Below are 27672 nucleotides of genomic sequence, written 5' to 3'. Positions count from 1 at the left end.
GGATTTGAGTAAAATCTAGACCTTGCCCCTTAACTTGGTACGCCCAGAGAATTGCCCTAAAGGCGGATACGCCCACTTCTGACCCGAGGGTATAAGACATGCGAGTGAAGAATGAACATTTCAGACTAAATGACCCAAGCTGCAGACGAGGTCTAAAAAGTCAACGAACCCAAAACTCAACACAAGGTTGAAGACAAAGAAATATTTTTCTACCCATGGTACATCCTTTTAGCTTTCTAGTAAATAAATACTCAACTAAGATTGGTGTGGTACAAACTCATTGGTGAGACCCAGGTCCGTGCAGATTCCCGGATTATGCGACGTTCAGAATGAGACTGTAGAGGAAACTGATTAATTAGCGGCTATTGTAAAAATCGATATTCTGATATTCTCTGAGTTAATTTATGAGATAGAAACTCAATAAAACTAATTTTCCCATGGTGCCCCAGGTTAATAATTACTTGATTCAGTTAATCACGCAATTAAAAACCTTTAATCATTCGATGAGCAACAGTCGTCACATTAACTAATACAACGTCATGACAATCTACAAGTAGGGCGTCTATATATTTTTCCACTTTCAAAACGCGCACGCACACACACCTACACACCTTCATACACGCACACACAAATCAGAACCATTGACAGACACATCATATTTAGCTTACGTTGACTGGACTAAATTGTTATTTGTTATCTTTTAGTTGTCACTGTATTAGACTAAGCAGAGGTGATTTGACAATGTTGAAGTTGAAATGGTGCTGGAATAGTGGAGGCAGCTCCTGTTTTCTTTGCGACTTGCGGTAACTCTCTGTGGTTCTAAGCCAATTATTAGGCTATATATCGATGTGACTATTAAAACCTACCCAAAACAAAAACCATGGATAAATGGCAGCATTTGCGCAAAACTGAAAGCCCAAACCACCGCATTTAACCACGGCAACTGGGTGCTAAACATGGTGCTAAAAGTAGGCACATTTGAGTAGGCAAAATTGATTTCAACTGTCTTCATTTTAATTAGACTTTACTAACAACAAGAGGGCTTTGTGTTGGAGCCTATTTCTTCCTATTTAAGAAATAAGAGTTAGGCCTACCTGTTTGACAAACAGAACTAGGTTGCTATCCATAGTTTTGTTGGCCAATTCCTCCACCAACAATGCACTCCTCAAATAGCCTACCTCCATGTCAGTGAAGGCTGTTAAGTTAAAACCAGGACTTGAATTGAGGGGATATGAGAGGGTATGCCATAGGCCTACCTTTTATTAAATAAAATGGCAAAAAACATAAGCCTACCCCTTGTTAGCTTAATATTTTGAAAAAAGAAAACTGATCTGATTATATAGTGATCTACTACAGCGCTTAGGTCTGTGATGCTTTAAACTAGAAACAAGCTGTAAATTATTTGGGATGGACGTGACTCCAATAACTATGGGGATGTGTTTAGTTTCTCTGACATTCAGAGACTAAGCTAGAACCTTTAATAGCCGAGGAGACATTTTTTTTTCTAAATCTAAATAGTTTTTTAGTGGAAACATGAACTTGCTTGACCATGCTGTAGGTCATGTAACTAACTGTCTGTTACTGCACAACACAATCTCACACTCAATTCGTGCAAATATGCACATCAAGTATTTAGGCAGATTTCGTGTGTTTCTGTGCGTTTTTGTGTGGCTTAATCATGTGAAAAAACAAACATTTTTGCGCAACTTAATTTGTAGGATTTCTTGGGAGGCAAACTTCGAAACAATCTTTTGAAAGTTATTGGAGCAATGCATTTTAGGAAATGGGGTTCTGCACTGCCTTTTTTGTGTCCCACATTTATTCACATAAAAAACAAACGTGTTAATAACAACCAATATTGTTAATCAACCAGGTTGTCACCAAAATGTTTAGAGTAGCCTTACATTTTTTAAATTTGATTAATGCCAATGCCGTTTTCTATGTTTGTTTTCACTTAATACTTTGGGATACTGGTGCTATGTCGGATTTTATGAGGGTTGCCAGATTGGAAAAAAAAATATTTCTCTTTTTTTTTGTGGTGTTGATGAAGGTATTTGATTGGGGAATGGGGATACATTTTATTATGGGAAATTAATGAATCAATAAATGTGGGGAAGCAGAAGAACTGCAAAACAAATCTGTTTGGTTTAAATTCTCCTGGTGCAACTGGATAGTATTTTCAACTATAACAAGTCTGGACTGTGATCAATTAAGCCATATCAATGCAGTTAAACAGGTTAATGTAAAACAATGATTATTATAGTCGTGTCAATCATGTTATACACTCAGGCTATTATACCACAAAACCCTTGTATAAAATGCATTATGAACAAAATGGTGTATAAAAAGTGGAGCTATTAATTTCATTATGAAGAAAATTGTGTTATGCAGGCTCCACAAAATATCAAATGCGTTATGAAGAAAATTGTGTTATGCAGGCTCCACAAAATATCAAATGCGTTATAAAGAAAATCCTGTAGGCCTACTGTTGCCTATACCAGTATCCCAAACTGTTAAGTGAAAACAAGCATAGAAAGCAGTATCGGCATTAATAATATATATTTTTTTACGTAAGGCTACTATTATATTAAAATTATTTTGGTAACAACCTGGTTTATTAAAAATATTGGGTTGTTAGCGTTTAAAAAATATATAAATAAAGGTGCGACACAAAAAAAACAAGTGCAGAACACCATTGCCCATCATGCATTGCTCTAATAACTTTCAAAAAAAAATCCCGAAGTTTGTCCCCAAAAATTCACAAAAATGTTTGTCTTTTCACATGAATTAAACTACACAAAAACACAAAATCTTCTAAAATACTTTTTGTACATATTTGCATGATTTGTGTGTAAGATTGTGTTATACTTTACATGCAATATGCTTTGTGGACTTTATTCTGCCACTGTGTCTTCTTATTGTCTCTGCCTTTAGGCCTATATATCATGGTCACAAGTCCGAGGGGAAATTTCATTACCACCACATCATAAAATGTGCTATTTTAGTTGAAAAGGAAATTACAGAAATTATAGGTATTTTATATAACATTTCACATGCTTTTTTAACTATTTTTAAGTTTTCTTAATTATCTGTATTCATCATTGTCATGTCTAAATGTCCATACAGTGGGGAGAACAGGTATTTCATACATTGGAGATTTTGCAGGTTTTCCTACTTACAAAGCATGTAAGCATGTCTGTAATTTTTATCATAGGTACACTTCAACTGTGAGAGACAGAATCTAAAACAAAAAAACAGAAAATCACATTGTATGATTTTAAGTAATTAATTTGCATTTTATTGCATGGCATAAGTATTTGATACATCAGAAAAGCAGAACTTAATATTTGGTACAGAAACCTTTGTTTGCAATTACAGAGATCATACGTTTCCTGTAGTTCTTGACCAGGTTTGCACACACTGCAGCAGGGATTTTGGCCCACTCCTCCATACAGACCTTCTCCAGTTCCTTCAGGTTTCGGGGCTGTCGCTGGGCAATACGGACTTTCAGCCCCCTCCAGAGATGTTCTATTGGGTTCAGGTCTGGAGACTGGCTAGGCCACTCCAGGTCCTTGAGATGCTTCTTATGGAGCCACTCCTTAGTTGCCCTGGCTGTGTGTTTCGGGCCGTTGTCATGCTGGAAGACCCAGCCAGGACCCATCTTCAATGCTCTTACTGAGGGAAGGAGGTTGTTGGCCAAGATCTCACGATACATGGCCCCATCTATCCTCCCCTCAATACGGTGCAGTCATCCCCAAAGAATGATGTTTCCACCTCCATGCTTCTCGGTTGGGATGGTGTTCTTGGGGTTGTACTCATCCTTCTTCTTCCTCCAAACACGGCGAGTGGAGTTTAGACCAAAAAGCTCTATTTTTGTCTCATCAGACCACATGACCTTCTCCCATTCCTCCTCTGGATCATCCAGATGGTCATTGGCAAACTTCAGATGGGCCTGGACATGCGCTGGCTTGAGCAGGGGGACCTTGCGTGCGCTGCAGGATTTTAATCCATGACGGCGTAGTGTGTTACTAATGGTTTTCTTTGAGACTGTGGTCCCAGCTCTCTTCAGGTCATTGACCAGGTCCTGCCGTGTAGTTCTGGGATGAATCCTCATGATCATTGATGCCCCACGAGGTGAGATCTTGCATGGAGCCCCAGACCGAGGTTGATTGACCGTCATCTTGAACTTCTTCCATTTTCTAATAATTGCGCCAACAGTTGTTGCCTTCTCACCGAGCTGCTTGCCTATTGTCCTGTAGCCCATCCCAGCCTTGTGCAGGTCTACAATTTTTGCCCTGATATCCTTACACAGCTCTCTGGTCTTGGCCATTGTGGAGAGGTTGGAGTCTGTTTGATTGAGTGTGTGGACAGGTGTCTTTCATACAGGTAACGAGTTCAAACAGGTACAGTTAATACAGGTAATGAGTGGAGAACAGGAGGGCTTCTTAAAGAAAAACTAACAGGTCTGTGAGAGCCGGACTTCTTACTGGTTGGTAGGTGATCAAATCCTTATGTCATGCAATAAAATGCAAATTCATTACTTAAAAATCATACAATGTGATTTGCACATCATCAGAATATCACTGTATGCTATAGCGTTAAGGTTTCACTTCACTGGAACTAAGGGGCCTACCCCGAACCATGAAAAACAGCTTCAGACCATTATTCCTCCTCCATCAACTTTACAGTTTGCACTATGCATTGGGGGAGGTAGCGTTCTCCTGGCATCCGCCAAACCCAGATTCATCTGTCGGACTGTGTTTTCTGATCACTCCAGAGAACGCGTATCCCCTGCTCCAGAGTCCAAGGGCGGCTAGCTTTACACTACTCCAGCAGAGGCTTGGCATTGCACATGGTGATCTTATGCTTGTGTGCGGCTGCTCGGCCATTGAAATCCATTTCATGAACCTCCCGACGAACAGTTCTTGTGCTGGCGTTGCTTCCAGAGGCAGTTCGGGAACTCGGTAGTGAGTGTTACAACCGAAGACAGACGATTTGTACGTGATACACGCTTCAGCGGTCCTATGCCGGTTCCAGTTGAAAGTCACTGAGCTCTTCAGTACGGACCAATCTACTGTCAATGTTTGTCTATGGAGGTTGCATGACTGTGTGCTTGACTTTATACACCTTTCAGCAACGGGTGTTGGTGAAATAGCCAAATCCTGCAATTTGAAGGGGTGTTCACATACTTTTGCATATACAGTGGGGCAAAAAAGTATTTAGTCAGCCACCAATTGTGCAAGTTCTCCCACTTAAAAAGATGAGAGGCACACTCATCATAGGTACACTTCAACTATGACAGACAAAATGAGAAAAAAAATCCAGAAAATCACATTGTAGGATTTTTAATGAATTTATTTGCAAATTATGGTGGAAAATATGTATTTGGTCACCTACAAACAAGCAAGATTTCTGGCTGTCACAGACCTGTAACTCCTTCTTTAAGAGGCTCCTCTGTCCCCCACTCGTTACCTGTATTAATGGCACCTGTTTGAACTTGTTATCAGTATAAAAGACACCTGTCCACAACCTCAAACAGTCACACTCCAAACTCCACTATGGCCAAGACCAAAGAGCTGTCAAAGGACACCAGAAACAAAATTGTAGACCTGCACCAGTCTGGGAAGACTGAATCTGCAATAGGTAAGCAGCATGGTTTGAAGAAATCAACTGTGGGAGCAATTATTAGGAAATGGAAGACATACAAGACCACTGATAATCTCCCTCGATCTGGGGCTCCACGCAAGATCTCACCCCGTGGGGTCAAAATGATCACAAGAACGGTGAGCAAAAATCCCAGAACCACACCTAGTGAATGACCTGCAGAGAGCTGGGACCAAAGTAACAAAGCCTACCATCAGTAACACACTACGCCACCAGGGACTCAAATCCTGCAGTGCCAGACGTGTCCCCCTGCTTAAGCCAGTGCATGTCCAGGCCCGTCTGAAGTTTGCTAGAGAGCATTTGGATGATCCAGAAGAGGATTGGGAGAATGTCATATGGTCAGATGAAACCAAAATATAACTTTTAGGTAAAAACTCAACTCGTCGTGTTTGGAGGACAAAGAATGCTGAGTTGCATCCAAAGAACACCATACCTACTGTGAAGCATGGGGTTGGAAACATCATGCTTTGGGACCAGGACGACTGATCCGTGTAAAGGAAAGAATGAATGGGGCCATATATCGTGAGATTTTGAGTGAAAACCTCCTTCCATCAGCAAGGGCATTGAAGATGAAACGTGGCTGGGTCTTTCAGCATGACAATGATCCCAAACACACCGCCCGGGCAACGAAGGAGTGGCTTCATAAGAAGCATTTCAAGGTCCTGGAGTGGCCTAGCCAGTCTCCAGATCTCAACCCCATAGAAAATCTTTGGAGGGAGTTGATACCAGCAACCGTGTGTGAAAACCTTGTGAAGACCTTTGACCTCTGTCATTGCCAACAAAGGGTATATAACAAAGTATTGAGATAAACTTTTGTTATTGACCACATACTTATTTTCCACCATAATTTGCAAATAAATTCATTAAAAATCCTACAATGTGATTTTTGGGATTTTTTTCCTAATTTTGTCTGTCATAGTTGAAGTGTACCTATGATGAAAATTACAGGCCTCTCTCATCTTTGTAAGTGGAAGAACTTGCACAATTGGTGGCTGACTAAATACTTTTTTGCCCCACTGTATAGTGTATTTCCTTGTCCTGTCCTTGGTTGATGTAGGGGGCATCTTATAGAAAAGGAAAACCTTTATAATTGAAGTCAGTAACCATAGTAAGTCACATAAATAGACATCAAAATCACTCAATCTGTCACGAACTTCAAAATGAGCAGACCACAACAAAACTTAAAGCCCATGAAGACATCATGCCCAAACACACTAACACAAACAATATCCCACAAAGCAGGTGGGAGATAGGGCTTCATAAATATCCCCAATTAGAGGCAATGATTACCAGCTGCCTCTAATTGGGAACCATACAAAACCAACAACATAGAAATACACATTCTAGAACACCCCCCTAGTCACACCCTGACCTAAACCACTATAGAGAATCCAAGGGCTCTCTATGGTCAGGGCGTGACACAATCATCCTAACATAACAATTTTGATTTAACCATGATCATATATGTAATTTGTGTTTCTTTTCAGGTCTTAATAAGGCAAGCAAAAATTTATGAACTAATACATTTAGTCATTACCACCACGTTCTGTCCTAACCATCACAGTTCATTATGTGGTGGCAAAGACGTGTGGTGGGAATTACATTTTTTTAAAATCACACAAAAAGTCCCGTATTTGCAGAATCACCCAATATGGGGGGCTTGGCTTGTCCAGTGATTTTACCCACACACCGCTACTGTCTACACAGAGAGAGAAAGACAGAGTTCTTCCATTCTGCAATAACTAATGACATCACTAACTTAAACAGTTTTGTACTACAGTATATGCCCCCCCCCCCCCCCACACACACACACACACACATATACATACATACATACATACATACATACATACATACATATATACATAAAGTAAAAGGTCAGGACGGAGAACACACAAACACAGGGATCATGACTGAAACAGTCTAAGACCACTGTGTAGCTGTAATGCTCTATGCGGACAAAAGCTGTTAACAGATGAGTCGCCCTACTAGTTAGACCAACACAGTCATCACTGTGTCTAGCCCTGTCCCTCTCCAGCAGCTCAGAGCATCACTCCAGGGTTATGGCAAGAATGTGACTGAAGCAGAGTTGATAATAGACAGAAACACACTACAAGGCCACTATTGTCCCTGGGAGTCCAACTAACAGATCACACACACACACACGTGCATGTATACACGCAACCACATTAAAATGTATCAGTGAATGGGTGCACATGCACACTGATACACTTATATATATATATATATACACACACACACACACACACACACACACACATATGTGTGGGTACACACAAACACGCAAACATACACACCCACTTACAGACAGTCTACATGTCAGGCAGAAACAGTGCAGAGAGAGAAACATTAGCATGCTGAAGGAGTAGCTATCACACAGAACTGCAGCTCTCCTCATCCTCACACTGCTAACATGCAGCAGAGCAGAATGACAGAGAGAGAGATAGGGAGGGAGAGATAAGGAGAGAGAGAGGGAAATACACAGAAAGAGAGAAAATGAGAGTGACAGAGAGTAAGAGACACTGACAGACATAAAGGGGGAGACAGAGAAGGGGAGACAGAGAAGGGGAGACAGAGAAGGGGAGACAGAGAAGGGGAGACAGAGAGGGATAGAGAAGGGGAGACAGAGAAGGGGAGACAGAGAAGGGGAGACAGAGGAGGAGACAGAGATGGAGACAGGGGAGCGAGAGATGGGGAGGGGGAGACAAGAAGGGGAAAAGGGTGGGAGCGATAGAGAGGGGGAGACAGAGAGGGGAGGGGAGACAGAGAGGGAGCGATAGAGAGGGGGAGACAGAGAGGGGAGGGGAGACAGAGAGGGGGAGACAGAGAGGGGGAGACAGAGAGGGGGGGGTAGAAGGGGAGACATAGAGGGGGAGGGGAGACAGAAAGGGGGAGACAGAGGGGGGGTGGAAGGGGAGACAGAGAGGGGGGGAGAGAGAGGTGAGAGACAGAGGAGGGAGACGGGAGAGGGAGACAGGGAGGGGGAGAGAGGGGGGGTAGAGGGGGAGGGAGAGAGAGGGGAGAGACAGAGGAGAGAGACGGGGGGTGATATAGAGGGGGAGGGAGAGAGAGAGGGGAGAGACAGAGGAGGGAGACGGGGAGGGAGAGGGCGGGGACAAGAGAAGGGGGAGACAGGGAGGGAGAGACAGGGAGAGGGAGACAGAGCAGGGGGAGAGAGAGAGGAGGGAGATGGGGAGGGAGAGAGAGAGGGGAGAGACAGAGGAGGGAGACGGGGAGGGAGAGGGCAGGGACAAGAGAAGGGGGAGACAGGGAGGGAGAGACAGGGAGAGGGAGACAGAGCAGGGGGAGAGAGAGGGGAGAGACAGAGGAGGGAGACGGGGAGGGAGAGAGAGAGGGGAGAGAGAAGAGGGAGACAGGGAGGGAGAGGGTGGGGACAAGAGAAGGGGGAGACAGGGAGGGAGAGACAGGGAGAGGGAGACAGAGCAGGGGGAGAGAGAGACAGGGGAGACAGAAGTGGGAGACAGATAAATAAATGTATAGCTAGATAAAGCCAGTGGGATACCTTACTGTTGAGTTTGGCTTTCCTGGCTTCTCTTGCCTTCCTCTCCTTTCTTTCAGCTGCCTCTCTTCTGCCCAGAGCAGACCCCATCTCACACACACACACTCACACACACACTTACTCAGACACACTCAGCCACGAAAGATCAGCTACAGTCCCAACGCCAAAACATCCCGCACATGGCCATATCCATTCCCCTCCCTCTCTTCTCCTCTCCTCCTCTCTTATCCTCCTCTCCGTGGCTTTCCTCCTCTCTCACACTCACCGTCTCGCGTCTCGCCAGAGGAGCACACGCACACACACACACACACACACACACACACACGCTCACACACACACTCACTCAGGCGCATGCACAGACCGACTGAGAAATGGAGGGGTGATTTCGCAGGATGCCGACGCGGACAGAGAGAGAGAGGGAAAAGAGGGGGGAAAGAGAGAGAGAGAAAAAAAGGAGGAGAGAATTGAGGTAGGTGAAGGGGGAAAGGGAGAGAAGAGGGAAGGGATAGTGAGAGGGTAAATATGAGAAGAGGGAGAAGAGGTAGGGAGGAAAAGGTGTAAAATGATGTGGTACTGTAGTTGCAGTTGTAATCATGGGGGTTTTGGTGTTACATGGAGCTGATGGATGTAAGGAACTAGACTAGATTAGAGTTGATTCGTCACATGCACAGGGTCGCAGATGTAATCGTAGTGTACTGTGACATTCTTATGCTCCTAGGTCCAACAGTGCAGGTCAAAGGATGAAACAATAACATAATAATAATAATAATAATAATATATACATATTTACAACTGTAACAATGATAAATGTCCTTTGGGGGTGGGGCAGGGTAAATGGTTGTTGAGGGGGAGGGGGTACAATGTCCATAGGGTGAGCAGCAGGGGGAGGGTAGGAAGTCCAGGGGGCAGGAGGGGGACATAGGGACTAGGCTGTGTAACTCTTCTCTTTTTTTACACTGTACCCATTGTAGATAAACTACCATTGCCTTGCCAACTCAGTGTGTGATGGGATTGATGGTAGTATCTGTGTGGTGTGTGTGACTGTGTTAAGGGAGTGAGGTGTATGCATGAAAACCAAACTTAGTTGTCACAGTTAGAATAGCTTTTCTATCAATGTCCAACTTCACTCTAAACAGTTATGTGTCTGGCCCTCGTATAATGATCAGTGCAGGATCAGGTTAGCTTTCCTCAGCATCAGCAGGTAATTAACGTGTGTGTGTGTGTGTGTGTGTGTGTGTATGCGTGGTGTGTGTGTGTGTGTGTGTGTGTTGCTCTCGCCTTCTACAGGATTATCTATAAGAGGAGCTTTGTGTGAAAGTGATTCCCCACTGGTGATATCCTCTCATTCCCTGCCATACATCTGTGTGTGTGTGTGTATGTGTGTGTGTGTGTGCGTGTGCGTGTGTGCATGTGTATCATATACTCTCGATTATACACAAATCACACCTAAATATTTCTACACAGAAACACTGCCGCGAAAAGAGGGCTCAGAATACAACGCACTCATACACAGTCTGGCTCTCTGGACAATACTGAGCAGCACACGGACAATAGCTCCTCACTGTCAATGGAAGATAATACAATGAGCTACTGGCTGCAGAGCAATGCTGTATTATAATGGAATTTAGTAATTAGTTTTCAGGGGTCTGCAGAGTGGGTTTAAGGGGTTGCCAAAAAACACACAGCCATGTGTTAGGCAGGCAGAGGTTCTTGGATAGTGCGAAGTTGATGTGGCTGTGGTGGTTAGCCTTAGAAAGCACCTGAAGGTCGTACAGCAAAGCATTAAGCTGTCCAATCAAGCTGCAGATGTGTGTGTGTGTGGTCCCAGTGATGTCAGTGACCACATGGCCAACTAGTGCTTTACTAAGTGCTCTCTCCCCTCTGCCTCTGTCCCCTGTCTGTCTCTCTGTGAGTGTGTTTTGCTTGTGCTTGTGTGTGTGTCTGCAGGTGCATACAAGGAAAGTGCATGTCTCTATGTAGAGGGCCCAGCCAACATGCTCAATTTTCCTCCTCTCATCTCCTCTCCTTTCCGCAGGGTGACTCTGTGCTCTTCCCTCCAGCCCTAGTGTCATAGAAAGAAGATGATACCTTCCCACAACCCATAGTAGACATCACTAGACTCTCCAGTCTCTCTACAACCCATAGTAGACAGCACTAGACTCTCTCCAGTCTCTCTACAACCCGTAGCTGACAGCACTAGACTCTCTCCAGTCTCTCTACAACCCATAGCTGACAGCACTAGACTCTCTCCAGTCTCTCTACAACCCATAGTAGACAGCACTAGACTCTCTCCAGTCTCTCTACAACCCATAGTAGACAGCACTAGACTCTCCAGTCTCTCTACAACCCATAGTAGACAGCACTAGACTCTCCAGTCTCTCTACAACCCATAGTAGACAGCACTAGACTCTCTCCAGTCTCTCTACAACCCATAGTAGACAGCACTAGACTCTCCAGTCTCTCTACAACCCATAGTAGACAGCACTAGACTCTCCAGTCTCTCTACAACACATAGTAGACAGCACTAGACTCTCCAGTCTCTCTACAACACATAGTAGACAGCACTAGACTCTCCAGTCTCTCTACAACCCATAGTAGACATCACTAGACTCTCCAGTCTCTCTACAACCCATAGTAGACAGCACTAGACTCTCCAGTCTCTCTACAACCCATAGTAGACAGCACTAGACTCTCTCCAGTCTCTCTACAACCCATAGTAGACAGCACTAAACTCTCCAGTCTCTCTACAACACATAGTAGACAGCACTAGACTCTCTCCAGTCTCTCTACAACACATAGTAGACAGCACTAGACTCTCCAGTCTCTCTACAACACATAGTAGACAGCACTAGACTCTCCAGTCTCTCTACAACCCATAGTAGACATCACTAGACTCTCAAGTCTCTCTACAACCCATAGTAGACATCACTAGACTCTCAAGTCTCTCTACAACCCATAGTAGACAGCACTAGACTCTCCAGTCTCTCTACAACCCATAGTAGACATCACTAGACTCTCCAGTCTCTCTACAACACATAGTAGACATCACTAGACTCTCCAGTCTCTCTACAACACATAGTAGACAGCACTAGACTCTCCAGTCTCTCTACAACACATAGTAGACAGCACTAGACTCTCCAGTCTCTCTACAACCCATAGTAGACATCACTAGACTCTCAAGTCTCTCTACAACCCATAGTAGACAGCACTAGACTCTCGAGTCTCTCTACAACCCATAGTAGACATCACTAGACTCTCCAGTCTCTCTACAACACATAGTAGACATCACTAGACTCTCCAGTCTCTCTACAACACATAGTAGACAGCACTAGACTCTCCAGTCTCTCTACAACACATAGTAGACAGCACTAGACTCTCCAGTCTCTCTACAACACATAGTAGACAGCACTAGACTCTCCAGTCTCTCTACAACCCATAGTAGACAGCACTAGACTCTCCAGTCTCTCTACAACCCATAGTAGACAGCACTAGACTCTCCAGTCTCTCTACAACCCATAGTAGACAGCACTAGACTCTCTCCAGTCTCTCTACAACACATAGTAGACAACACTAGACTGTCTCCAGTCTCTCTACAACACATAGTAGACAGCACTAGACTGTCTCCAGTCTCTCTACAACCCATAGTAGACAGCACTAGACTCTCCAGTCTCTCTACAACCCATAGTAGACAGCACTAGACTCTCCAGTCTCTCTACAACACATAGTAGACAGCTGCCTTCATGATGTGTATCCTGCATTTTTATTCCATTGATCTGATTTTATTTCATTATTAATTTGTATTATTCTTATTACGTAGCATTATCGAGAATTAACCTGCAAATAAGCATTTCATTGTACTGTGTACCATGTGTATCCTGTGCATATGACAAATAAACTTGACTTGGTATCTAGAGTTAACGCTACAAAATAGATAGAATGACTGAACTGGTAGGCCTGTAGCTAGCTCTAAAATCCACAGAGAAAGACATTTCTGACAAAAATACTTAGGTTTATCTGAATGTGAGTAAAATCATAAGATGAGTCATATGTGCGGAACCCTCCCATAACCCAGGCAGCTGTCGTAGTGGATGAGATGTAATAGGTAGTATCAGCATAGACAGAGACATCTCTGTCTGCCCTACATTATATTAAATGAGTGAATCATGTACAGTAATGTTGATCAGGTGCTGCTGCAGGCCCTTTTCCTTTCCTTTCAGTTGATCACGATCTACTGCCCAGCCAGCCAGAGGAGGAGATTGGCTGATACCAGAGTAGGAAGCTGTAATATTGTTGACTCTTCTTGACCTTTGGAGATTCAAATTGGGATTATTGTTGTATAAAAGTTATTTAGAAAATAAAATATGACGATCAATTGAGTACTCTGTTACATTACATGTAGGGGTAATATGTCCCCAGTGGTCACCCCTTCGTAGATATGAGACAACTAGATGGATGCAAGCAATAGCTTCACCTGGATTCATTCTCCAGGACAAGGCTAGAGGGCATGAAGCAACTCTCTCAGATGAAAGATCATAACCAATCAGTCAGAAGTTCAATAACCCAGCTGTCAAAAACAATTCAGTCAGTAGCACACAAGCCCAGCTCTTATAACCATTCAGTAAGTAGCACACTAGCCCAGCTGTCATATAACCAGTCAGTCAGTAGCACACTAGCCCAGCTGTCATATAACCAGTCAGTCAGTAGCACACTTGCCCAGCTGTCTTATTACCAGTCAGTCAGTAGCACACTAGCCCAGCTCTTATAACCAGTCAGTCAGTAGCACACTAGCCCAGCTGTCTTATAACCAGTCAGTCAGTAGCACACTAGCCCAGCTCTTATAACCAGTCAGTCAGTAGCACACTAGCCCAGCTGTTATAACCAGTCAGTCAGTAGCACACTAGCCCAGCTCTTATTACCAGTCAGTCAGTAGCACACTAGCCCAGCTCTTATAACCAGTCAGTCAGTAGCACACTAGCCCAGCTGTTATAACCAGTCAGTCAGTAGCACACTAGCCCAGCTCTTATTACCAGTCAGTCAGTAGCACACTAGCCCAGCTCTTATAACCAGTCAGTCAGTAGCACACTAGCCCAGCTCTTATAACCAGTCAGTCAGTAGCACACTAGCCCAGCTCTTATAACCAGTCAGTCAGTAGCACACTAGCCCAGCTGTTATAACCAGTCAGTCAGTAGCACACTAGCCCAGCTCTTATTACCAGTCAGTCAGTAGCACACTAGCCCAGCTCTTATAACCAGTCAGTCAGTAGCACACTAGCCTAGCTCTTATAACCAGTCAGTCAGTAGCACACTAGCCCAGCTCTTATAACCATTCAGTCAGTAGCACACTAGCCCAGCTCTTATAACCAGTCAGTCAGTAGCACACTAGCCCAGCTCTTATAACCAGTCAGTCAGTAGCACACTAGCCCAGCTCTTATAACCAGTCAGTCAGTAGCACACTAGCCCAGCTCTTATAACCAGTCAGTCAGTAGCACACTAGCCTAGCTCTTATAACCAGTCAGTCAGTAGCACACTAGCCCAGCTCTTATAACCATTCAGTCAGTAGCACACTAGCCCAGCTCTTATAACCAGTCAGTCAGTAGCACACTAGCCCAGCTCTTATAACCAGTCAGTCAGTAGCACACTAGCCCAGCTCTTATAACCATTCAGTCAGTAGCACACTCGCCCAGCTCTTATAACCAGTCAGTCAGTAGCACACTAGCCCAGCTCTTATTACCAGTCAGTCAGTAGCACACTAGCCCAGCTCTTATAACCAGTCAGTCAGTAGCACACTAGCCCAGCTCTTATAACCAGTCAGTCAGTAGCACACTAGCCCAGCTGTCTTATAACCAGTCAGTCAGTAGCACACTAGCCCAGCTGTCTTATAACCAGTCAGTCAGTAGCACACTAGCCCAGCTGTCTTATAACCAGTCAGTCAGTAGCACACTAGCCCAGCTCTTATAACCAGTCAGTCAGTAGCACACTAGCCCAGCTGTCTTATAACCAGTCAGTCAGTAGCACACTAGCCCAGCTCTTATAACCAGTCAGTCAGTAGCACACTAGCCCAGCTGTCTTATAACCAGTCAGTCAGTAGCACACTAGCCCAGCTCTTATAACCAGTCAGTCAGTAGCACACTAGCCCAGCTCTTATTACCAGTCAGTCAGTAGCACACTAGCCCAGCTCTTATTACCAGTCAGTCAGTAGCACACTAGCCCAGCTCTTATTACCAGTCAGTCAGTAGCACACTAGCCCAGCTCTTATTACCAGTCAGTCAGTAGCACACTAGCCCAGCTGTCTTATTACCAGTCAGTCAGTAGCACACTAGCCCAGCTGTCTTATAACCAGTCAGTCAGTAGCCAAGAGCCTCTTCACAATTACAACACTTTTAGTTAAAATACAGTCTGCTGCACATATTACTCAAATGTAAACTTGAGTACTTGCTACGTCTCGACCGCTACCTCTGAGATAATACACGACACTCGCCTGGTAGGGCAGTGTTAACAGAACTGCTTCATTGAGCCAACACTCCTACAGTATAAAGTTGAAATCAGAAGTTTACATACACCTTAGCCATATACATTGAAACTCAGTTTTTCACAATTCCTGACTTGTAATCCTAGTAAAAATTCCCTGTCCTTGGTCAGTTAGGATCACCACTTTATTTTATGAATGTGAAATGTCAGAATAATAGTAGAGATAATTATTTATTCCCGCTTTTATTTCTTCCATCACATTCCCAGTGGGTCAGAAGTTTACAAACACTGTATTAGTATTTGGCAGCATTGCCTTTAAATTGTTGGGTGAATTTTGGCCCATTCCTCCTGACAGAGCTGGTGTAACCGAGTCAAGTTTGTAGGCCTCCTTGCTAGCACACACTTTTTCAGTTCTCCACAAATTTTCTGTAGGATTAAAGGTCAGGGCTTTGTGATGGCCACTCCAATACCTTGATTTTGTTGACCTTAAGCCATTTTGCCACAACTTTGAAGTATGCTTGGGGTCATTGTCCATTTGGAAGACCCATTTGCTACCAAGCTTTAACTTCCTGATTGTTGTCTTGAAATGTTGTTTCAATATATCCACATAATTTTCCTCCCTCATGATGCCATCTATTTTGTGAAGTTCACCAGGCCCTCCTGCAGCAATACACCCCCACAACATGATGCTGCCACCCCCGTGCTTCACGGTTGGGATGATGTTCTTTGGCTTGCAAGCCTCCCGCTTTTTCCTCCAAACACATTTACACATTCAAGGCTAGTGTAAACAGAAAAGTTGCAAATCTGATGTTGATAGAGATAGATCTCAGTAGAAATATTTGACTAATGTAAATCCACCCCATGTCTCATATCACCAGTCAGTCAGTAGTCCACAAACCCAGCTCTCAGATAACCAGTCTGTCAGTAGCACACTAACCCATGTCTCATATAACCAGTCAGTCAGTAATCCAGAAACCCAGCTGATTTCTACATTAGTATCAGATGGTGTTCACACTGGGTTGTCTTTGTCCTACCAGAAGAAAGAGCACCATTCTACTGCCCTGTCCATTACTCGGAGAAACTCCTACACACACTCCAGTGCCCTCAGATAAAAGCAAAAGGGAGAGAGACAGGGGGAGAGTACACGTGTGGGACATATAGACAATGGGAAAGAGAGGGAGAGTGCACATGTGGGACATATACAGTGGGGCAAAAAAGTATTTAGTCAGCCACCAATTGTGCAAGTTCTCCCACTTAAAAAGATGAGAGATGACTGTAATTTTCATCATAGGTACACTTCAACTATGACAGACAAAATGAGAAAAAAAAATCCAGAAAATCACATTGCAGGATTTTTTATGAATTTATTTGCAAATTATGGTGGAAAATAAGTATTTGGTCACCTACAAACAAGCAAGATTTCTGGCTCTCACAGACCTGTAACTTATTCTTTAAGAGGCTCCTCTGTCCTCCACTCGTTACCTGTATTATTGGCACCTGTTTGAACTTGTTATCAGTATAAAAGACACCTGTCCACAACCTCAAACAGTCACACTCCAAACTCCACTATGGCCAAGACCAAAGAGCTGTCAAAGGACACCAGAAACAAAATTGTAGACCTGCACCAGGCTGGGAGGACTGAATCTGCAATAGGTAAGCAGCTTGGTTTGAAGAAATCAACTGTGGGAGCAATTATTAGGAAATGGAAGACATACAAGACCACTGATAATCTCCCTCGATCTGGGGCTCCACGCAAGATCTCACCCCGTGGGGTCAAAATGATCACAAGAACTGTGAGCAAAAATCCCAGAACCACACGGGGGGACCTAGTGAATGACCTGCAGAGAGCTGGGACCAAAGTAACAAAGCCTACCATCAGCAAGGGCATTGAAGATGAAACGTGGCTGTGTCTTTCAGCATGACAATGATCCCAAACACACCGCCCGGGCAACGAAGGAGTGGCTTCGTAAGAAGCATTTCAAGGTCCTGGAGTAGCCTAGCCAGTCTCCAGATCTCAACCCCATAGAAAATCTTTGGAGGGATTTGAAAGTCTGTGTTGCCCAGCAACAGCCCCAAAACATCACTGCTCTAAAGGAGATATGCATGGAGGAATGGGCCAAAATACCAGCAACAGTGTGTGAAAACCTTGTGAAGACTTACAGAAAACGTTTGACCTCTGTCATTGCCAACAAACGATAAACTTTTGTTATTGACCAAATACTTATTTTCCACCATAATTTGCAAATAAATTCATAAAAAATCCTACAATGTGATTTTCTGGATTTTTTTTTCTAATTTTGTCTGTCACAGTTGAAGTGTACCTATGATGAACATTACAGGCCTCTCTCATCTTTTTAAGTGTGAGAACTTGCACAATTGGTGGCTGACTAAATACTTTTTTGCCCCACTGTAGATAGTGGGAGAGACAGAGGGAGAGTGCATGTGTGGGACATGTAGATAGTGGGAGAGAAAGAGGGAGAGTGCACGTGTGGGACATATGGATAGTGAGAGAGACAGAGGGAGAGTGCACGTGTGGGACATATAGATAGTGGGAGAGACAGAGGGAGAGTGCACGTGTGGGACATATGGATAGTGAGAGAGACAGAGGGAGAGTGCACGTGTGGGACATATAGATAGTGGGAGAGACAGAGGGAGAGCGCACATGTGGGACATATAGATAATGGGAGAGACAGAGGGAGAGTGCACGTGTGGGACATATAGATAGTGGGAGAGACAGAGGTAGAGTGCACGTGTGGGACATATAGATAATGGGAGAGACAGAGGGAGAGTGCATGTGTGGGACATATAGGTAGTGGGAGAGAGACAGAGGGAGAGTGCATGTGTGGGACAAAAAGAAGGTGGGAGAGACAGAGGGAGAGTGCACGTGTGGGACATATAGATAGTGGGAGAGACAGAGGGAGAGTGCACGTGTGGGACATATAGATAGTGGGAGAGACAGAGGGAGAGTGCACGTGTGGGACATATATATATAGTGGGAGAGACAGAGGGAGAGTGCATGTGTGGGACATATACATAGTGGGAGAGACAGGGGGAGAGTGCACGTGTGGGACATATATATTGGGAGAGACAGAGGGAGAGTGCATGTGTGGGACAAAAAGAAGGTGGGAGAGACAGAGGGAGAGTGCACGTGTGGGACATATAGATAGTGGGAGAGACAGAGGGAGAGTGCATGTGTGGGACATATACATAGTGGGAGAGACAGGGGGAGAGTGCACGTGTGGGACATATATATAGTGGGAGAGAAAGAGGGAGAGACAGAGGGAGAGTGCACGTGTGGGACATATAGATAGTGGGAGAGACAGGGAGAGTGCATGTGTGGGACATATAGATAGTGGGAGAGACAGAGGGAGAGTGCATGTGTGGGACATATAGGTAGTGGGAGAGAGACAGAGGGAGAGTGCACATGTGGGACATATATATGTTGGGAGAGACAGAGGGAGAGTGCATGTGTGGGACAAAAAGAAGGTGGGAGAGACAGAGGGAGAGTGCATGTGTGGGACATATACAGTGCCTTGCAAAAGTATTCGGCCCACTTGAACTTTGCGACCTTTTGCCACATTTCAGGCTTCAAACATAAAGATATAAAACTGTATATTTTTGTGAAGAATCAACAACAAGTGGGACAAAATCATGAAGTGGAACGACATTTATTGGATATTTCAAACTTTTTTAACAAATCAAAAACTGAAAAATTGGGCGTGCAAAATTATTCAGCCCCTTTACTTTCAGTGCAGCAAACTCTCTCCAGAAGTTCAGTGAGGATCTCTGAATGATCCAATGTTGACCTAAACGACTAATGATGATAAATACAATCCACCTGTGTGTAATCAAGTCTCCGTATAAATGCACCTGCACTGTGATAGTCTCAGAGGTCCGTTAAAAGCGCAGAGAGCATCATGAAGAACAAGGAACACACCAGGCAGGTCCAAGATACTGTTGTGAAGAAGTTTAAAGCCGGATTAGGATACAGCAAGATTTCCCAAGCTTTAAACATCCCAAAGAGCACTGTGCAAGCGATAATATTGAAATGGAAGGAGTATCAGACCACTGCAAATCTACCAAGACCTGGCCGTCCCTCTAAACTTTCAGCTCATACAAGGAGAAGACTGATCAGAGATGCAGCCAAGAGGCCCATGATCACTCTGGATGAACTGCAGAGATCTACAGCTGAGGTGGGAGACTCTGTCCATAGGACAACAATCAGTCGTATATTGCACAAATCTGGCCTTTATGGAAGAGTGGCAAGAAGAAAGCCATTTCTTAAAGATATCCATAAAAAGTGTCGTTTAAAGTTTGCCACAAGCCACCTGGGAGACACACCAAACATGTGGAAGAAGGTGCTCTAGTCAGATGAAACCAAAATTGAACTTTTTGGCAACAATGCAAAACGTTATGTTTGGCGTAAAAGCAACACAGCTGAACACACCATCCCCACTGTCAAACATGGTGGTGGCAGCATCATGGTTTGGGCCTGCTTTTCTTCAGCAGGGACAGGGAAGATGGTTAAAATTGATGGGAAGATGGATGGAGCCAAATACAGGACCGTTCTGGAAGAAAACCTGATGGAGTCTGCAAAAGACTTGAGACTGGGACGGAGATTTGTCTTCCAACAAGACAATGATCCAAAACATAAAGCAAAATCTACAATGGAATGGTTCAAAAATAAACATATCCAGGTGTTAGAATGGCCAAGTCAAAGTCCAGACCTGAATCCAATCGAGAATCTGTGGAAAGAACTGAAAACTGCTGTTCACAAATGCTCTCCATCCAACCTCACTGAGCTAGAGCTGTTTTGCAAGGAGGAATGGGAAAAAATGTCAGTCTCTCGATGTGCAAAACTGATAGAGACATACCCCAAGCGACTTACAGCTGTAATCGCAGCAAAAGGTGGCGCTACAAAGTATTAACTTAAGGGGGCTGAATAATTTTGCACGCCCAATTTTTCAGTTTTTGATTTGTTAAAAAAGTTTGAAATATCCAATAAATGTCGTTCCAGACAGAGGAGAGTGCATGTGTGGGACATATAGATAGTGGGAGAGACATAGTGAGAGTGCATGTGTGGGACATATATATAGTGGGAGAGACAGAGGGAGAGTGCATGTGTGGGACATATAGATAGTGGGAGAGACAGAGGGAGAGTGCATGTGTGGGACATATAGATAGTGGGAGAGACAGAGGGAGAGTGCATGTGTGGGACATATAGATAGTGGGAGAGACAGAGGGAGAGTGCACGTGTGGTACATATAGATAGTGGGAGAGACAGGGAGAGTGCATGTGTGTGACATATAGATAGTGGGAGAGACAGAGGGAGAGTGCATGTGTGGGATATATATATATATATATATATATAGTGGAAGAGACAGAGGGAGAGTGCACGTGTGGGACATATACATAGTGGGAGAGACAGGGGGAGAGTGCACGTGTGGGAAATATATATATAGTGGGAGAGCCAGCGGGAGAGTGCACGTGTGGGACATATATATAGTGGGAGAGAAAGAGGGAGAGACAGAAGGAGAGTGCACGTGTGGGACATATAGATAGTGGGAGAGACAGGGAGAGTGCATGTGTGGGACATATAGATAGTGGGAGAGACAGAGGGAGAGTGCATGTGTGGGACATATAGATAGTGGGAGAGACAGAGGGAGAGTGCATGTGTGGGACATATAGATAGTGGGAGAGACAGGGAGAGTGCATGTGTGGGACATATAGATAGTGGGGGAGACAGAGGGAGAGTGCATGTGTGGGACATATAGATAGTGGGAGAGACAGAGGGAGAGTGCACATGTGGGACATATAGATAGTGAGAGAGAAGGAGGGAGAGTGCACATGTGGGACATGTAGATAGTGAGAGAGACGGAGGGAGAGTGCACGTGTGGGACATATAGATAGTGGGAGAGACAGAGGGAGAGTGCACATGTGGGACATATAGATAGTGAGAGAGAAGGAGGGAGAGTGCACATGTGGGACATATAGATAGTGAGAGAGACAGAGGGAGAGTGCACGTGTGGGACAGATAGATAGTAGGAGAGACAGAGGGAGAGTGCACATGTGGGACATATAGATAGTGAGAGAGACAGAGGGAGAGTGCACGTGTGGGACAGATAGATAGTAGGAGAGACAGAGGGAGAGTGCACGTGTGGGACAAATAGATAGTGAGAGTGGCACTCATAGAAGACAGCATGCCATATACATTTTCAATGTCTATAAATTAGGTTAATGTTTGACCTCAGATTGTGTGTGTGTTTCTCTCTGTGTTTGAACATGCATATATGTGTGTGTGTGTGTGTGTGTGTTAGGCATGGGGTGAAGCTAGCCCCAGCAGACCCAGTCAATACAGTTAAAAACTCACCCAGCAGGTCACTGTGAAAGGGGGATTAGTTTGACTGAGAACATTGAGTTGAGATCATAAAACCAACCCCCCTCTCAGAGTAATCTAGTGCTGGAGACCTTATCCATATTTTTTGAAACTGCACTGTCGGGTAAGGGCTCGTAAATAAGCATTTCACTGTAAAGTCTACTACACCTGTTGTATTCGGCGCATGTGACTAATACAATTCGATTTGATTTGATCTGCTGGCTTAAATCAACAGCAAACCAAACATTCCAATTACCACTTTTTGGATTATCTGTAGAATTATAACAAGGTGCAACTACAGAAAATATAATGTTCCATCTGAATACAGTAGATTACAGTCAGTGTGGAGTAGACACTATATCCCTACCACACCTAGCTAGTTACAGTCAGTGTGGAGTAGACACTATATCCCTACCACACCTAGCTAGTTACAGTCAGTGTGGAGTAGACACTATATCCCTACCACACCTAGCTAGTTACAGTCAGTGTGGAGTAGACACTATATCCCTACCACACCTAGCTCGTTACAGTCAGTGTGGAGTAGACACTATATCCCTACCACACCTAGCTAGTTACAGTCAGTGTGGAGTAAACACTATATCCCTACCACACCTAGCTAGTTACAGTCAGTGTGCAGTAAACACTATATCCCTACCACACCTAGCTAGTTACAGTCAGTGTGGAGTAGACACTATATCCCTACCACACCTAGCTAGTTACAGTCAGTGTGGAGTAAACACTATATCCCTACCACACCTAGCTAGTTACAGTCAGTGTGGAGTAAACACTATATCCCTACCACACCTAGCTCGTTACAGTCAGTGTGGAGTAAACACTATATCCCTACCACACCTAGCTAGTTACAGTCAGTGTGGAGTAAACACTATATCCCTACCACACCTAGCTAGTTACAGTCAGTGTGGAGTAAACACTATATCCCTACCACACCTAGCTAGTTACAGTCAGTGTGGAGTAGACACTATATCCCTACCACACCTAGCTAGTTACAGTCAGTGTGGAGTAAACACTATATCCCTACCACACCTAGCTAGTTACAGTCAGTGTGCAGTAAGACACTATATCCCTACCACACCTAGCTAGTTACAGTCAGTGTGGAGTAGACACTATATCCCTACCACACCTAGCTAGTTACAGTCAGTGTGCAGTAAGACACTATATCCCTACCACACCTAGCTAGTTACAGTCAGTGTGGAGTAGACACTATATCCCTACCACACCTAGCTAGTTACAGTCAGTGTGGAGTAGACACTATATCCCTACCACACCTAGCTAGTTACAGTCAGTGTGGAGTAGACACTATATCCCTACCACACCTAGCTAGTTACAGTCAGTGTGGAGTAGACACTATATCCCTACCACACCTAGCTAGTTACAGTCAGTGTGGAGTAAACACTATATCCCTACCACACCTAGCTAGTTACAGTCAGTGTGGAGTAAACACTATATCCCTACCACACCTAGCTAGTTACAGTCAGTGTGGAGTAAACACTATATCCCTACCACACCTAGCTAGTTACAGTCAGTGTGGAGTAAACACTATATCCCTACCACACCTAGCTAGTTACAGTCAGTGTGGAGTAGACACTATATCCCTACCACACCTAGCTCGTTACAGTCAGTGTACAGTAAACACTATATCCCTACCACACCTAGCTCGTTACAGTCAGTGTGCAGTAAGACACTATATCCCTACCACACCTAGCTAGTTACAGTCAGTGTGGAGTAGACACTATATCCCTACCACACCTAGCTAGTTACAGTCAGTGTGGAGTAGACACTATATCCCTACCACACCTAGCTAGTTACAGTCAGTGTGGAGTAGACACTATATCCCTACCACACCTAGCTAGTTACAGTCAGTGTGGAGTAGACACTATATCCCTACCACACCTAGCTAGTTACAGTCAGTGTGGAGTAGACACTATATCCCTACCACACCTAGCTAGTTACAGTCAGTGTGGAGTAGACACTATATCCCTACCACACCTAGCTAGTTACAGTCAGTGTGGAGTAGACACTATATCCCTACCACACCTAGCTAGTTACAGTCAGTGTGGAGTAGACACTATATCCCTACCACACCTAGCTAGTTACAGTCAGTGTGGAGTAGACACTATATCCCTACCACACCTAGCTAGTTACAGTCAGTGTGGAGTAAACACTATATCCCTACCACACCTAGCTAGTTACAGTCAGTGTGGAGTAGACACTATATCCCTACCACACCTAGCTAGTTACAGTCAGTGTGGAGTAGACACTATATCCCTACCACACCTAGCTAGTTACAGTCAGTGTGGAGTAGACACTATATCCCTACCACACCTAGCTGGTTACAGTCAGTGTTCAGTAAGACACTATATCCCTACCACACCTAGCTAGTTACAGTCAGTGTGGAGTAGACACTATATCCCTACCACACCTAGCTAGTTACAGTCAGTGTGGAGTAGACACTATATCCCTACCACACCTAGCTAGTTACAGTCAGTGTGGAGTAGACACTATATCCCTACCACACCTAGCTAGTTACAGTCAGTGTGGAGTAAACACTATATCCCTACCACACCTAGCTAGTTACAGTCAGTGTGGAGTAGACACTATATCCCTACCACACCTAGCTAGTTACAGTCAGTGTGGAGTAGACACTATATCCCTACCACACCTAGCTAGTTACAGTCAGTGTGGAGTAGACACTATATCCCTACCACACCTAGCTGGTTACAGTCAGTGTACAGTAAGACACTATATCCCTACCACACCTAGCTAGTTACAGTCAGTGTGGAGTAGACACTATATCCCTACCACACCTAGCTAGTTACAGTCAGTGTGGAGTAGACACTATATCCCTACCACACCTAGCTAGTTACAGTCAGTGTGGAGTAGACACTATATCCCTACCACACCTAGCTAGTTACAGTCAGTGTGGAGTAGACACTATATCCCTACCACACCTAGCTAGTTACAGTCAGTGTGCAGTAAACACTACATCCCTACCACACCTAGCTAGTTACAGTCAGTGTGGAGTAAACACTATATCCCTACCACACCTAGCTAGTTACAGTCAGTGTGGAGTAGACACTATATCCCTACCACACCTAGCTAGTTACAGTCAGTGTGCAGTAAGACACTATATCCCTACCACACCTAGCTAGTTACAGTCAGTGTGGAGTAGACACTATATCCCTACCACACCTAGCTAGTTACAGTCAGTGTGGAGTAGACACTATATCCCTACCACACCTAGCTAGTTACAGTCAGTGTACAGTAAGACACTATATCCCTACCACACCTAGCTAGTTACAGTCAGTGTGGAGTAAACACTATATCCCTACCACACCTAGCTAGTTACAGTCAGTGTGGAGTAAACACTATATCCCTACCACACCTAGCTAGTTACAGTCAGTGTGGAGTAGACACTATATCCCTACCACACCTAGCTAGTTACAGTCAGTGTGGAGTAAACACTATATCCCTACCACACCTAGCTAGTTACAGTCAGTGTGGAGTAGACACTATATCCCTACCACACCTAGCTAGTTACAGTCAGTGTGCAGTAAGACACTATATCCCTACCACACCTAGCTAGTTACAGTCAGTGTGGAGTAGACACTATATCCCTACCACACCTAGCTAGTTACAGTCAGTGTGGAGTAGACACTATATCCCTACCACACCTAGCTAGTTACAGTCAGTGTGGAGTAGACACTATATCCCTACCACACCTAGCTAGTTACAGTCAGTGTGGAGTAGACACTATATCCCTACCACACCTAGCTAGTTACAGTCAGTGTGTAGTAGACACTATATCCCTACCACACCTAGCTAGTTACAGTCAGTGTGGAGTAAACACTATATCCCTACCACACCTAGCTCGTTACAGTCAGTGTGGAGTAGACACTATATCCCTACCACACCTAGCTAGTTACAGTCAGTGTACAGTAAGACACTATATCCCTACCACACCTAGCTAGTTACAGTCAGTGTGCAGTAAACACTATATCCCTACCACACCTAGCTAGTTACAGTCAGTGTACAGTAAGACACTATATCCCTACCACACCTAGCTAGTTACAGTCAGTGTGGAGTAGACACTATATCCCTACCACACCTAGCTAGTTACAGTCAGTGTGCAGTAAGACACTATATCCCTACCACACCTAGCTAGTTACAGTCAGTGTGGAGTAGACACTATATCCCTACCACACCTAGCTAGTTACAGTCAGTGTGTAGTAGACACTATATCCCTACCACACCTAGCTAGTTACAGTCAGTGTGGAGTAGACACTATATCCCTACCACACCTAGCTAGTTACAGTCAGTGTGGAGTAGACACTATATCCCTACCACACCTAGCTAGTTACAGTCAGTGTGGAGTAGACACTATATCCCTACCACACCTAGCTAGTTACAGTCAGTGTGGAGTAGACACTATATCCCTACCACACCTAGCTAGTTACAGTCAGTGTGGAGTAGACACTATATCCCTACCACACCTAGCTAGTTACAGTCAGTGTGGAGTAGACACTATATCCCTACCACACCTAGCTAGTTACAGTCAGTGTGTAGTAGACACTATATCCCTACCACACCTAGCTAGTTACAGTCAGTGTGGAGTAGACACTATATCCCTACCACACCTAGCTCGTTACAGTCAGTGTGGAGTAGACACTATATCCCTACCACACCTAGCTAGTTACAGTCAGTGTGGAGTAAACACTATATCCCTACCACACCTAGCTAGTTACAGTCAGTGTGGAGTAGACACTATATCCCTACCACACCTAGCTAGTTACAGTCAGTGTGGAGTAGACACTATATCCCTACCACACCTAGCTAGTTACAGTCAGTGTGGAGTAGACACTATATCCCTACCACACCTAGCTAGTTACAGTCAGTGTGGAGTAGACACTATATCCCTACCACACCTAGCTAGTTACAGTCAGTGTGGAGTAGACACTATATCCCTACCACACCTAGCTAGTTACAGTCAGTGTGGAGTAGACACTATATCCCTACCACACCTAGCTGGTTACAGTCAGTGTACAGTAAGACACTATATCCCTACCACACCTAGCTAGTTACAGTCAGTGTGGAGTAGACACTATATCCCTACCACACCTAGCTAGTTACAGTCAGTGTGGAGTAGACACTATATCCCTACCACACCTAGCTAGTTACAGTCAGTGTGGAGTAGACACTATATCCCTACCACACCTAGCTAGTTACAGTCAGTGTGCAGTAAACACTATATCCCTACCACACCTAGCTAGTTACAGTCAGTGTGTAGTAGACACTATATCCCTACCACACCTAGCTAGTTACAGTCAGTGTGTAGTAGACACTATATCCCTACCACACCTAGCTAGTTACAGTCAGTGTACAGTAAGACACTATATCCCTACCACACCTAGCTAGTTACAGTCAGTGTGTAGTAGACACTATATCCCTACCACACCTAGCTAGTTACAGTCAGTGTGGAGTAGACACTATATCCCTACCACACCTAGCTAGTTACAGTCAGTGTGTAGTAGACACTATATCCCTACCACACCTAGCTAGTTACAGTCAGTGTACAGTAAGACACTATATCCCTACCACACCTAGCT

At 44.4% G+C, this 27672-nt stretch overlaps 1 protein-coding gene across 2 annotated transcripts in view; it reads right to left on the bottom strand.

Annotated features, from left to right (window-relative positions):
- Positions 1-27672, bottom strand: part of LOC110502025 (SH3 and multiple ankyrin repeat domains protein 3-like) — a 296396-nt gene that overhangs the window by 194857 nt on the left and 73867 nt on the right. Inside the window, exon 1 of one of the 2 annotated variants that reach the window (XM_036955945.1) lies at positions 9209-9430. The exons of the other annotated variant lie outside the window; for it this stretch is intronic. Coding sequence (XP_036811840.1) covers positions 9209-9295 — 87 coding nt within the window. The 5' untranslated portion in view covers positions 9296-9430. Of the gene's footprint in view, positions 1-9208; positions 9431-27672 lie in introns of those variants that run through there. 2 annotated transcript variants of the gene reach the window in all.

Source organism: Oncorhynchus mykiss, chromosome 2, assembly GCF_013265735.2.
Source record: "Oncorhynchus mykiss isolate Arlee chromosome 2, USDA_OmykA_1.1, whole genome shotgun sequence".
NCBI classification, from domain to species: Eukaryota; Metazoa; Chordata; class Actinopteri; order Salmoniformes; family Salmonidae; genus Oncorhynchus; species Oncorhynchus mykiss.
This window is presented reverse-complemented; position numbering and strand designations above follow the sequence as displayed.